This window comes from Coffea arabica, chromosome 10c (genome assembly GCF_036785885.1).
Source record: "Coffea arabica cultivar ET-39 chromosome 10c, Coffea Arabica ET-39 HiFi, whole genome shotgun sequence".
Lineage (NCBI taxonomy): Eukaryota > Viridiplantae > Streptophyta > Magnoliopsida > Gentianales > Rubiaceae > Coffea > Coffea arabica.
This window is the reverse complement of record NC_092329.1, coordinates 54,152,555-54,164,240: the sequence shown is the minus strand read 5'-3', so window position 1 is coordinate 54,164,240 and position 11,686 is coordinate 54,152,555. Positions and strand designations below refer to the sequence as shown.

The 11,686-nt window shown below is 33.4% G+C and overlaps 1 protein-coding gene across 2 annotated transcripts; it reads right to left on the bottom strand.

Moving 5' to 3' along the window:
• Positions 1–579: 579 nt before the first annotated feature.
• On the bottom strand, positions 580–10,012 carry LOC113712419 (uncharacterized). Of its 2 annotated transcripts, XM_027235838.2 has the most exons (10): positions 9,549–10,011; positions 8,136–8,174; positions 6,847–6,967; positions 6,165–6,226; positions 5,561–5,628; positions 4,888–4,937; positions 2,665–2,734; positions 2,008–2,131; positions 1,369–1,485; positions 580–1,025 (listed from the first exon to the last, which is right to left on the bottom strand). In XM_027235838.2, the coding sequence occupies exons 1-10, from the start codon at positions 9,891–9,893 to the stop codon at positions 927–929; spliced, it is 1,095 nt and encodes a 364-aa protein (XP_027091639.2). In that variant the 5' UTR covers positions 9,894–10,011; the 3' UTR covers positions 580–926. The 2 variants fall into 2 exon arrangements, with proteins under 2 accessions (XP_027091639.2, XP_027091641.2); XM_027235840.2 differs by lacking the exon at positions 8,136–8,174 and having other exon boundaries at positions 9,549–10,012.
• Between the last annotated feature and the right edge of the window lie 1,674 nt (positions 10,013–11,686).

The following is an 11,686-nucleotide window of genomic DNA, read 5'->3' as shown; positions in this document are numbered from 1 at the left end:
AATTGTCCCCAAAACTTACGTTTTTTCCTTTCTAAGTCAAGACTCAACTTAACTAGTAAGGACATTAGTCAGGAAACTGCAACATTTTGAGCTCGTTTTTTTCCAGGGTGTAAAATTTAAAGTCTCCCCTTGAACCAAAACAAGATAATTTAAATTTTTCATATTTATATTATTAATTAATCAAATACCCACCCACTATTAGACTTGTCGAAGCAGCATCCATTGTGTATCTTGAAAACAGAAAATGTAAGCGAGTCCCTTGACGTAGTTTGAGTTCGGTACTCGCTCTTAGCTAAGAAATAATAGTCAAGACAATATCGAAATTTTGAGCAAATAGAAATTTTATGCTTTCAAATGTAGTTTCTTTTGCCATTGCAAAGATAAACCTTACCACTTTTGAAACGACTAATCAAAAAGTTTCGCCAGCCTTTCCTAGAAAACTAACTTCGAAAGAAAATAAGGAAACAAAACCTATGGTCCCTCACATTTTTATCGAAGTTCAATTTTAGCCTCTCGCATACGAAATAAAGCATTCTAGTTCTTCACAAATCCAAAACGTACCTTTTTGTTCTCTGAATATGTTTCCAACCATATTTTCACTAGAAAATGTCACAGATACATCACATTTTGAGCAAAAGAACTATTAATGTTGCTTTTCCAAGAAAATAAAATACGATGATGATATGACAATCAAGTAGTTGAAGGCACTCGGTACCCGTTTATTAATGTTCTATGTCAGGAATTTTTTCGGGTACTGAAACAGAGAAGGTGAGATCAAAGCAATGATAATAATGATCTTGAAGCACTTCAGATGAAGATTCAGTAGCCACTGGCACTTCGATTTTGCTCCCCAGAAATTACAAAAGCATCGTCAATGCACCACTTTGATCCTCATCTTTTCATCCCATAGATTGTTAACTTTGACGTTACACGTTGACAGCAGAATATGTCTCAAACAAGTATGGGATAATCCTCTTGTAATCACCAATTTGCTGACCAGTGTTATGATCAACAAGGTAAGGCACCTGCAAAATGTTTTTCAGCTCAAAGATCCATTTCATACTCCAACATGCAACATGCAAGAGGTGTATCTAATACTTTGCAGCATCCCAATCAAGAGATACGAGCAGGTAGCAGTTCAATTTAGTATAGTCACTGCCAAAATATAACATCATAAAGCTGGAAGCAGAATGTAAACAAGGTTCATGACAAAATCCCTGGAACAAGTTAAAAATTCATGTTAATAATACTGGTAAGAGTGATTTCTTTTCATTGTTATGGTGAAAATTCACACATTTGACTACAAAGCCAGAATAGTTAACTTACAAGTTCTCACCAGCACATAAATGAATAATATCCAAAGCATACCTCTTTTGATCCAGATAATTCGACAAGTAAGGGAGCCCTCTTTGACCCCTTAGCCACATTCTGAAGTATGTATGGAAGCTCCAACTCGCAAAGTGCTTCACGTACTATCCGAGCATACTGAAAAGAGGAAGATGGAAGATAAATTAATCATTTTGAGTGGCAATGTTATTCATGCTACTATAGCTTTTTGAGGACTGTTTGACTGGATTATCTAGGATCCCTCAAATAAAGGGCCTGCTTGGTAGAACTGTAAGATGCCTTCATTTTGACTTAAGTGGCCATGGATTCAATTTATGGGATCAGCAACCTGCAGGGGCAAGGCTGCAAATTCTGCCTCAAATAAGGCTTTTGAACCATTATACAGTAAGTACTGCTTGAAGGATACTATAGCAGGAAGCTGTTATGCGTGCGTGTGTCAAAATCTAACTGCAGGAGCAACTCCCAACATGTTAAGGTTGCGAATACTTCCAAATGCATTGCTACTATCATTGCTTTATATTGCACTTATAGCAAAAGCAATTCCATATAACCATGTCAAGAAGGATAAGAAGTGTTAACATTGTTATCTTTCTCAATAGTTCAGTAAATGGTTTGCATATTCATTTTGGTAGAATGACATTTTAGAAGGGCTTTTCTTACCGGATTGTTTTCATATGAGAAAAGCTCCAACATTTTTATTGGCGCTTCTTTTCTAGATTTCTCCCACAAAGTCATTCCTCGGCCTGCTCGAAGTAAAGTTGGCATCCAGCCTGTGACTATTGTGCTGCATAATGTAAGGTCACTCATTCGCTGGGAAAATCAAGAAAAGAGAATATAGTTCACAGTTGTGAAAATTCCGCAACACGTGCTCATGACATTAGCAATAATCTGAGGACAACTTTTGTTCATGATAAGCAAACATGCATTATCAGCTAGAAGAAATATACTACATAACAATATTGGCACCAATTCTCCAAGTAAATATCGAAATCAATCTTGACATAATTCAGTTAGGGAATTTTCTTGCACATTTAGCTTTACAACTGCAGTTTGAGGTTTGGATTCATGCAGCACAAATGCATGTATTAGCAGAAAGCATGTATAGAAAAAATCTTAATGCTAGGCCATTGCAAGTGTTCAGTCCATCATCCAATTAAATGAACATAAATGACTGGTATTAGCAAAACACTATCACATATTGCCTTCAGCGCAAGTTCCCAGTGTCTACAATAACAGGAGATTCTATGACAGATTTTGCTACATATATATATATATCCAGAAGTTACAATTCGAGCAAGAGAACTACACTATTACTACCTTTCCAAAAGGCCAGTTGAGGGGCTACGTCCTTTGCCATATTTCTGAAACAAGTACTTTACGATATCACCTGATAAAGAAAATAGCATGTAAGTTTATACTCATCTAAATCAATGATGGCCAATACATATCTAAGAGAATCTAATTCAGGAATCTCTTGAGCTTTTTAGAAGGTAAAACTAAGCTTAGAGAACTAGATCCCCTAACTAAAATCTTTGTTGGGATGCGAATTCCAATAGAACTCTTGTCAAAAGTGTTAAGACAGATTCAAGAGCTACTTTAATCAGAGAAATCAATTAGAACATCATCACAAAAATTGGCTAAATTCCTATACTTCATTTATCTAAGTGGGAGGTAAAAAGATTTCTTTAAATTTAAAGCAATACTCCGATCTCTTCCTTATTCCATTCACATGTTTGCCGTTTTCAGTAGGTAATAGTAAAAACCCGTGTTTTATGAAATTCATATCCTATGTAGACAATTGAATAGACTGCATGATTCTGATAATAAACTTTGGTATAATCATCAACCACATCTTGATTTATAAAAGACTCATTAGATGAATCTACTGGCAACAACTAGCAGTTGAACGATACCACACGAGAAGCACAACAATCAGCAGATGCAAGCTCATTATCAATTACAATAGAACTATGTAAGAAGCACAACTACACTACATGTATTGTGAAAACTATTTAACCAAAAAACTATACCGTGAATAGAATTATTATCAGGAAAACTCCAAGCAATATCATACATTTGCTAAACTTGATTTTTTGAGACAAAGTACAGTGTAGACAAACATCGACACACTAAAATGCAATCACAAACTCATAAACATACACTATATGCAGGTACCTCACAGAAAATTACATGTACTCAACAAATGGTAACAAGTAGTCCAAAGGAAAAGTATCATTTGCAGTTCCAGACAGCTGAGCATTCCACAGTATTCTAAATTTTATCAGTTTCTCAAGGGCATTGCCAGCCTCCATGCAGTTGCTAAAGATTAGTATAGGTTGCATAACCGGTAACTACCATCCATTAAAAAGAAGAACATTTGCCATAAAAACTCCCCACAGAAAATCAACAGTGGAGCATCACTAATTATGAATTCTGGATGCCCCTGCTTTGGGGGGTTTGGGGAATGTAGCCTATAACTCAAGACTAATAATAAGGCCAATCCTTCCTGATCCAAGAAAAGGCTGTTCATCAGGGTTTAATAAATACTGCAACAAACTAAAGAAACTAATAAAGTTGTTACTTTAACATCAGAAGAAAATATCCTGTTTAGCATGAATTTTCTGCAAGTTTTCAATGGAAAAATGATGCTATATGACTAACTAAAATCAACCAGCGTTCCTTTAATATTCACTTGGAAAGGTTGCAGTACCGGAAGCAAAGTGCCTTCACACATTTTACTACTGGAATACAAAAGAAAAACTCACAGATTTTATCTTTTATTAATGAATTCAAGGCCTAGTAAAAAATCATTACTGTTTTAAACAGCCTCAGATGTCTAGCTTCAAGCTACAACACCTTCAGTTTCCAGAAAGACCAGAAAATAGCACTAACCACTCAATCTTTATTCTTGTAATAATAAATTCATGCTTCCTCAATTCCACTGCCATGTAGTTCACTGCTTTGACTACCACAAGAGAGAGCAAAAGAAACAAACAACACTACCAGGATTTTGACTAACATTAACGGAACCTGATTCATTGGAAAATAGTATTTTGGTCATTTATTATTGGATGTAAATATTAAATAATACTAGTTATAGCATCCAACATCTTGATTTAGTGGGACGGATGGTAAGATTAGACCTTGCAAATCATTTTTATTATAGTCAATCACAAATATACTGTTCAGTGATCTACATGAATGAAATATGCTCAGCACTGATCTCATTGTACATGGATTTACGAAAGTAACTTGAGAGGCATGTAAAATGCTTGCCCTCAAAATCCAAATAGATTTCAAGAAATGGGAAGATCTTCTATTAGTAATGCCTATGATTGTTACTAGGAAATATATAGGAGCCTTCCAGGTGAATGCAAGTTCTCAGCACATAAAAGCAGAAAACTGATCAACTGGAAAACCAGAACACATGAAATTATAAAAAAATTACTTATTTGTGCTGTTCATAACGAGCCAAATCATATCAAGAATACATCACTAAGTTCATGCCAAAAGAAATCCAAACTACAATATCGCACTTACTGCTCTCATACAGCTGAATTTCACTATTTGGGTCAATCAGGAAAGGAAACCTGCAGCAAACAGTAAAATATTACATCTTTCAATAATAAGAGAAGACATGGAAGACAATTAAAGCAATATTTTTTTTATAAATTAAGCAGAAGTCCCTCTAGAATTTGCATGAAGCTTATGTTATCACTAGCTTGGTACTTCGATGATAGGAAAGATCAATTTAGCACAGAGATCAGATTATATTATATTGGATTAATAGCTAAACATGCATAGTTGTACTAGTCCAGCAACTTTTAATGCACAGATGAAGCCAAACAACTACTAAACAACAATGTGCATTAGACAGAATGGTACTAGTCAACAAAAAATGAAAATATTTTAGATCATAAGGTAGAGAGAATCTATATTAATAGCTTAACTTTTTGACAGAGCTGTTAGTTTTAATAGGCTAGTGGAGGAAAAAGGTCCTTGAAATGGATGTTCTGTGCCACCCATTTCTGGAACCATGAAACACATCCAGCCAAATATGGAAGTGGGTAAGACTTTATTACTCAATAACCTTTCTCTTGTAGCTTAGAAAAGACAGATCTACTACAGCATCATGTTGCAGGATATTACTACCAGGGGTCAGAATGAAGACAAAGGGGATAAAGATGCTGTACAATAACAAAATAAAACATACTGCTCTTTACCACCAAGTCTCCTGACCACTTCCCTGTGTCTTACTGAACCTTTAGGACACGGATAGATCTGGAAATACAGAGAATTCAGGAAACAGTGGTAATATTTATAGTTCAAGTAATATAAAAGTTAATATGAAATTGCAGCTCTTAATAAGCTAGTAGTTGAAAATGTGAAGACATAAAGATGCAAAAAAGATTTAAAGATACATCCTAAATTGAAAAATATCCACAATATTGTGTAAGATGTTGATTAGCTATGCAAAAAAAGTAGAGTAAATTTTATATACACTAACAGTGTATATACTATTACGGTTGGATACACGACACATATGCGAAATTTGGGTTTCAAATTCAAATTTGGATTTCGTGTCATGCATCCAATGGTGAAAGTGTATACACTGTTAGTGTATAGAAGATTAATCCAAAAAAGTACGGTAAGATTTTGTGGTTAAAAGACACGACGACTAGTACATAACCCAGAAATCCTTTCCACCAACTTGCACATATTTAAAAATAAAAATAGAAAGTCAGAAAATCAAGTATATTTTAACAAAGAATCAGATTAAAAAAAAATCAATCATGTCAAGGAACAACGGGATTTACCTCTACAGATAAATCAAGCTCAGTTATAGCCTCTCGAACCCTCCGGCAGAATGGGCATGCTTCTGCATGCAATTGCTATACACATTTAGCCATTTGCAAAATAGATTGTATGATGAACACCAATTGAAGAACTACTCTACCTAGCCTTAGCAGAAAGCAAGTCGCTTTGCTGGGAATAAGTAAACAAAGCTTCCTTGAAATGCATTAATTTAAGTCTTTGTAAAATAGGAGGAAAAAGCATTCCCTTCAGAGAGCAACCATCCTGTTTTTTCAATTTTCCCTTTTTTTTTAAAAGAGTTAATTATATTAATTTTCAACAACTTGAGAAGTTAATTCTCCACTAAATAATTTGGAAGAAAAGCTTGGAGATTGTAAGAACAATATAAAGTGAAGTTTTAAAGTCTAACATCAAAATGAAACAGTTAAAAAACTTTGACATTTCCATTAGTACTAAACATTAAAGAAGCCCCTGCAATTCTCTTTGAGACTTCAGACTACAAGGAGTTAAATATCACTACTAATCTCGTTTAGCAAATTGGATCTTTAAGATTTTCTCTTCAGCCATATCCAAATCGAGCAGAATATTCGTGCAATATTCTTATCAAAAAACAGTTCAAAGACAGATTATCGAAAGAAATGTTAGGTGTATGCAGAAAAGTGGCATAATAAGCATGAAGCTCACCGAATTCAAAGAGTTGTAAACGAATAGGAGGATCAACACTATTAATTGTTTGACTATCTTCGACTAGTGATCTTGACCCCCAAGGAAACCTTGCTAGAGTAGACAAGGAAGACATTGCTTCCTGTAATTGAGAAATGGAATTAAGGAAAAGGAAAGTATTCATAGGCAAGTGGAAATGTGAAGCTATTCTAGGCGTACTTTCAATTGCCATGCATCTAGGAGTAATATAGCTATCCATGGAGCAAATTCTTCATGATAAATTCGCCAGACATGCAAGGAAGCTAAGCATAACCAACTTCAAAATATGTTCCTTGAATTAAATCATGCAGAGGATAAGATGTTCAAGATACATAAAATGTTCCTAAGTCACTGCCCCAGTATGATGAATTACGAGCATGAAAAGTAAAGTTCTTAACCAAGCTTCTTCGATAACAAGCATAGTCCAAGAATTTAGCACATCAAATTTTACAATGAGATGTTATCAAAGAAATGGATCAACAAAGGGATTTTTCTATGTCACCTTAAATTAAAAACTATGCCTAATCCTTCCATGGAAATCTCTAAGAACAATTAATGCAGAATTTAAGCTCTGAAATCTTATTTCCAAAATGAGGTTGCAGACTATCGTCAAACAACTGAAACATTTAGCACTTCAAATTATACTATGCAATGATGTCAAAGAAACCAAAAAAAAAAAAGGATAAATAAAGGGCATTGTCTTTTCAGCTTACATGTACCTTCCATCGAAGACCTAATGTACTAGTAGTAACAAAACAATAAGCTGAACACAATCCACGTTGAGGGCGTCAATGACTTAAATTTGTAAGATCATCTAAAACAGAATTTACTTGACTGGGATTAATTCTAATCTTCATACAAATTAATCATCTTGAGCTCATAAATATTGTTTGCATACCCAGCCTCAAAGTTTTCAGAATTCTATTTTATGTTGTTTAATTCTTTTCAAACCCATAAGGCACAGAGAAATGCAAGATGACTGGACACATGGAAACACAAATATTTGTTATTCTTCCTATTAAAATCTTCACCTCCATTTTTTTTAGTTACTTCTTTTCTTCAGCTACTCTCTTTGCTGGAATATGTTTAAAGGACAGCAATAAAATATCAAAGAAAATATCTCAATTGCAAAAGAAAGAATTGAAAGAAACTGATCAACATTTTAACTGAGTCATTCTCTTTTTCTTTTTCTTTTTTTTGAGTGAATCAGATTACTATTTTGAATTTATACCTCAAACCACTAGATGCTTAAGTGTACAGTTCAAAGTTACCTCCAAAAAATAGTTCCTTTCTTTAGAAGGGTCTCCACCCTGTGAGGAATTAAACAGTGGAGAATTAAGGTAAGACAAGTACAAAAGGAAACAAAAAGTAAAAGCATAGACAACCAGAGATAGAAATTGCTGCAACATGAGGGAAAATATACACAAGAAAAGATGTTCCACAACAACCTGGATTTCACCTCTTGAGCTAAATGCTGAAGACTCCAGGCAGAACAGTTGGCATCCAACAATAAATCAACTTAAAAACAATCAAATCTCATCCAGAATGACATCAAGATACTTAAAGAAAAACAAAGTAGCTAGTGCTCCTTTCATCCCATACAATTTCAACCTTGCCAGTTTTCTGTCCAACAAAAGCCTTATCAAAACCTTCATTTCACACATATTTGCTATAACTTCTGTACGTGAGAACTTATGGAGCAATATTTTTCAATCATGTATTCAAGAATTAAACAAAACCCATGCAAATTGTTAATCATAGAATAGGTATGAAATATCATCATTGCATAGACGTCTCGAACTCAATAGAACTGCAAAAGCTAGAGCAATAATGAGGAATGACATAAGCCATACAAAATTGATTCGTAAATCTATTCAAACAAACAACTAGATGATCAAATTTGGTCTGCCTATCTTGTTTCTTTAAAATCACATTGACTGTGTGCGAACATTTGTCATTTAGAAGTACCATCTTCGAACAAGAAGTCATCAGATTTAAGGGGGTAATTAGATATTCAAATTGGTGCTGACATATCTGCCTACCATGACCACTCAAATGGATTAAAAAAAAAAGGAAAAAAAAAAGCACCTCTTCCAACCAATAGAGGCACAAAAAGCACACAAGATTCAATACTAGGATCATGCAGTTTCTAATCCATATATCTTAGTCTGGATTCACCGTTGAAAAACTGGCCACAAGTTATTCAAGTTTTATATGTAATAGATCCTCCATCGAGAATTGTTGCCGAATCCCAAGCATTCCCATTACACCACAAGGTTGAATGATTTTTTTCAATAACTCTATGCAAAACAGGAGAATTGTAACCACATAGTATAGACTCTGCTACTCTCTTTCTTAACCAGGTGAACAACATCAAATAACAGGCCAAAAGTTCCTAAAATTCCTCTTTGTTTATGGAATTCTATATAATTCTTCACACTTACTTAACATCATTCTTATTCTTAAATATAGGCAAAACCAAATCTTTAACATTTTCTACTATTAACCCTCTCTAGCCCTCTTGCAATATAATCCTTCACTAACCGACAAGGAGCAAAATCAACATCTTGTTAAGCAACTAAAATGCACAGAAAAATAAAAACATGGACAGATAATAAAAATGCTAACGAAAACTTCAAAAGCAAAAAAAAAAAAAATGAAAGTGGGATTGAAGAAAAGCTTACAGAGAAGAGTTTGAGCAAAGGACAGAGGAAAGACAGAAAGCTGGTTGATGGGCTGCTGCCAATTCCAACATTCTTGTCATCTGAAGAAATTTCCACAACATTTGGTGTTTTTTCTTGTGGAGATAACAACTGAGAACTCTTGTCTTCTTGGTGTAAACATTTTCTGGGATGGTATCTATCTCTGAAATTTCTGGAAAAAGCCCAATTTTTGTATTTCTTGAACCTAGAATTAGGATTATAATCAAGGGAAGACTGAAAGTAGAAGCTGAAATTAGAGATTGGGACTTGAATTCTTGCAGAAGAGTTCAAAATAGAAGCAGAAGAGCATGCAGCAGAGGATGACATGGTGCGAAAAAATTTATATTTATGAATTTGATTTTATTTTTGTGGCTCACGGTTTCGGGCATTCATATAACGATACAGGAAACAAATACGGTACCTTTGCTTTGACAAGCCTCTACACAGCGTCCCGTTGGTCAGAAGGATTTTGTTATCACTTGGGTCACGAATCAGGATGTTCAAGCACCATGGATAGGATATTATTTGAAATAATTATTATATACTTTTTATGATAAAAAGATAAAAAAAGTTTTTTGTCAATACAGAGAGTATTTTAACTAGATAAAAAGATAGGTAGAAATATAAAAAAATTAGTAGGGAAACGTATTTATAATGCAAGTGAAATATTATTTGAAAAAAATTTGATATCCAAACATTTGTTGAAAACGATTTTTTGTTTGGCAGATAAGTTTTTTGCCAAGTTTGTCTGCTATAAGTTTTTTAAAAACTTTAACTATAATAATTTCAAAAAACTTCTCAAAAATTTTACACTTCAAAATATTCAAAAAAACACACTTCGAAAATTTTTCAAAAAACTTCTACAGTAAGTTACAGTAAAATTTTAGATAAACATCCAAAAAACTCACTCATCAAACGGGGCTTATTTCCAGTTTTGTAAACTAAAAGTTTATCGTATGACTTAAAGTGCGATTTGAAAAAAAAAAAAAAAAAGGAAATCAGTTTTGTAAACCTTGTTATTACCATTGCATATTTGGATTAGGGAATCATTAGTAATTTGCTCAATAGATGAAAAATAGGAAAGCACTATGGTAGAGGTTCTATTCGTTTCGAACACGATAAATTTTAAGTTTCAAAGTGTTCACAAAGTTGAAAATTACAAAGACTTCAAGTTCTAAATTATTTGAAGACGTGATACAAGATAATTATGTTTTAAAAAAAAATCTTAAAACTAGTTTATAAATTTGCATGTATTGTCCTTAGTTGATAAGGTTATATAATGTGATTTTTTTGATGTAATATATGTGAGAAAAAAAAATATATTGATGATATTAGTAAATAAATTTTGACAAATAATTCACTATCCAAACAAAGGGACACGTTTTTCCGCATCAATTCCTTTTCGAATGCCAACTTATTAAATCATTTGTGATTATACGTACTTTCGAACTTTACAATTGTAACTTTCCTTGTCAAGTAATTGGTAGGATTTCTGGAGATATACACGACCAATAATTAATTAAGCGGTCTAACCCAACGGAATTATGTGTAGATCCACCTCTGGTTCTTGTTCTTTATCCCAGGTTTTTAAATACTTAAATGGGTCAAATATGTGCATAAACTCAGATTCTTTCCTCAATGCAGAAACCCAATAAAACCATGAACTAATCTTTTCAATTAACTCTTTAGTTTGGTAGTTCTCCTTGTCTGTTTTGAAGGCAGTTTAAAACACTTTAGTTTTCCTTAGTTTGAAACTTCTGACTATAATTTTGTGTTAGTGAGGTCTCTTTTGAGATTAGAAAAAATTGGAGTTTTAGTTTGCATTCTTGGATTTATGCCCAAAGTAATTCTCAAAGTTTTGGCCTTTGCAAATGTGGTAAATTCAAAATGTTTTAAATTTTATGCAAAGTTTGGATAATTGACAAAAAAAAATTAGAATAGCTAACAGCCAAATTCAATTTGGCATTAGTCAAACTCTATATTTTTTTTTATCCAGAATGATTGACGTTTCAATAAACGTAGTCCTTCAAGTTCAAATTGTGAAATTAAAGCCTTTAGGATGAAACGCTATGTGAATTAAATCAAAATTGCATTACATGTGTGTGTAGAAAACTTGAAAA

Excerpts from the sequence above, each read along its gene's own strand:
- LOC113712419 (XM_027235838.2), bottom strand. The coding sequence starts at position 9,893 with ATGTCATCCTCTGCTGCATGCTCTTCTGCTTCTATTTTGAACTCTTCT. Across the intron at positions 2,735-4,887 it reads AATTCAGCTGTATGAGAGCA|GTGATATCGTAAAGTACTTG; the intron begins GTAAGTGCGATA and ends TTTCTTTATCAG. Across the intron at positions 1,486-2,007 it reads TCTCATATGAAAACAATCCG|TATGCTCGGATAGTACGTGA; the intron begins GTAAGAAAAGCC and ends TCCTCTTTTCAG.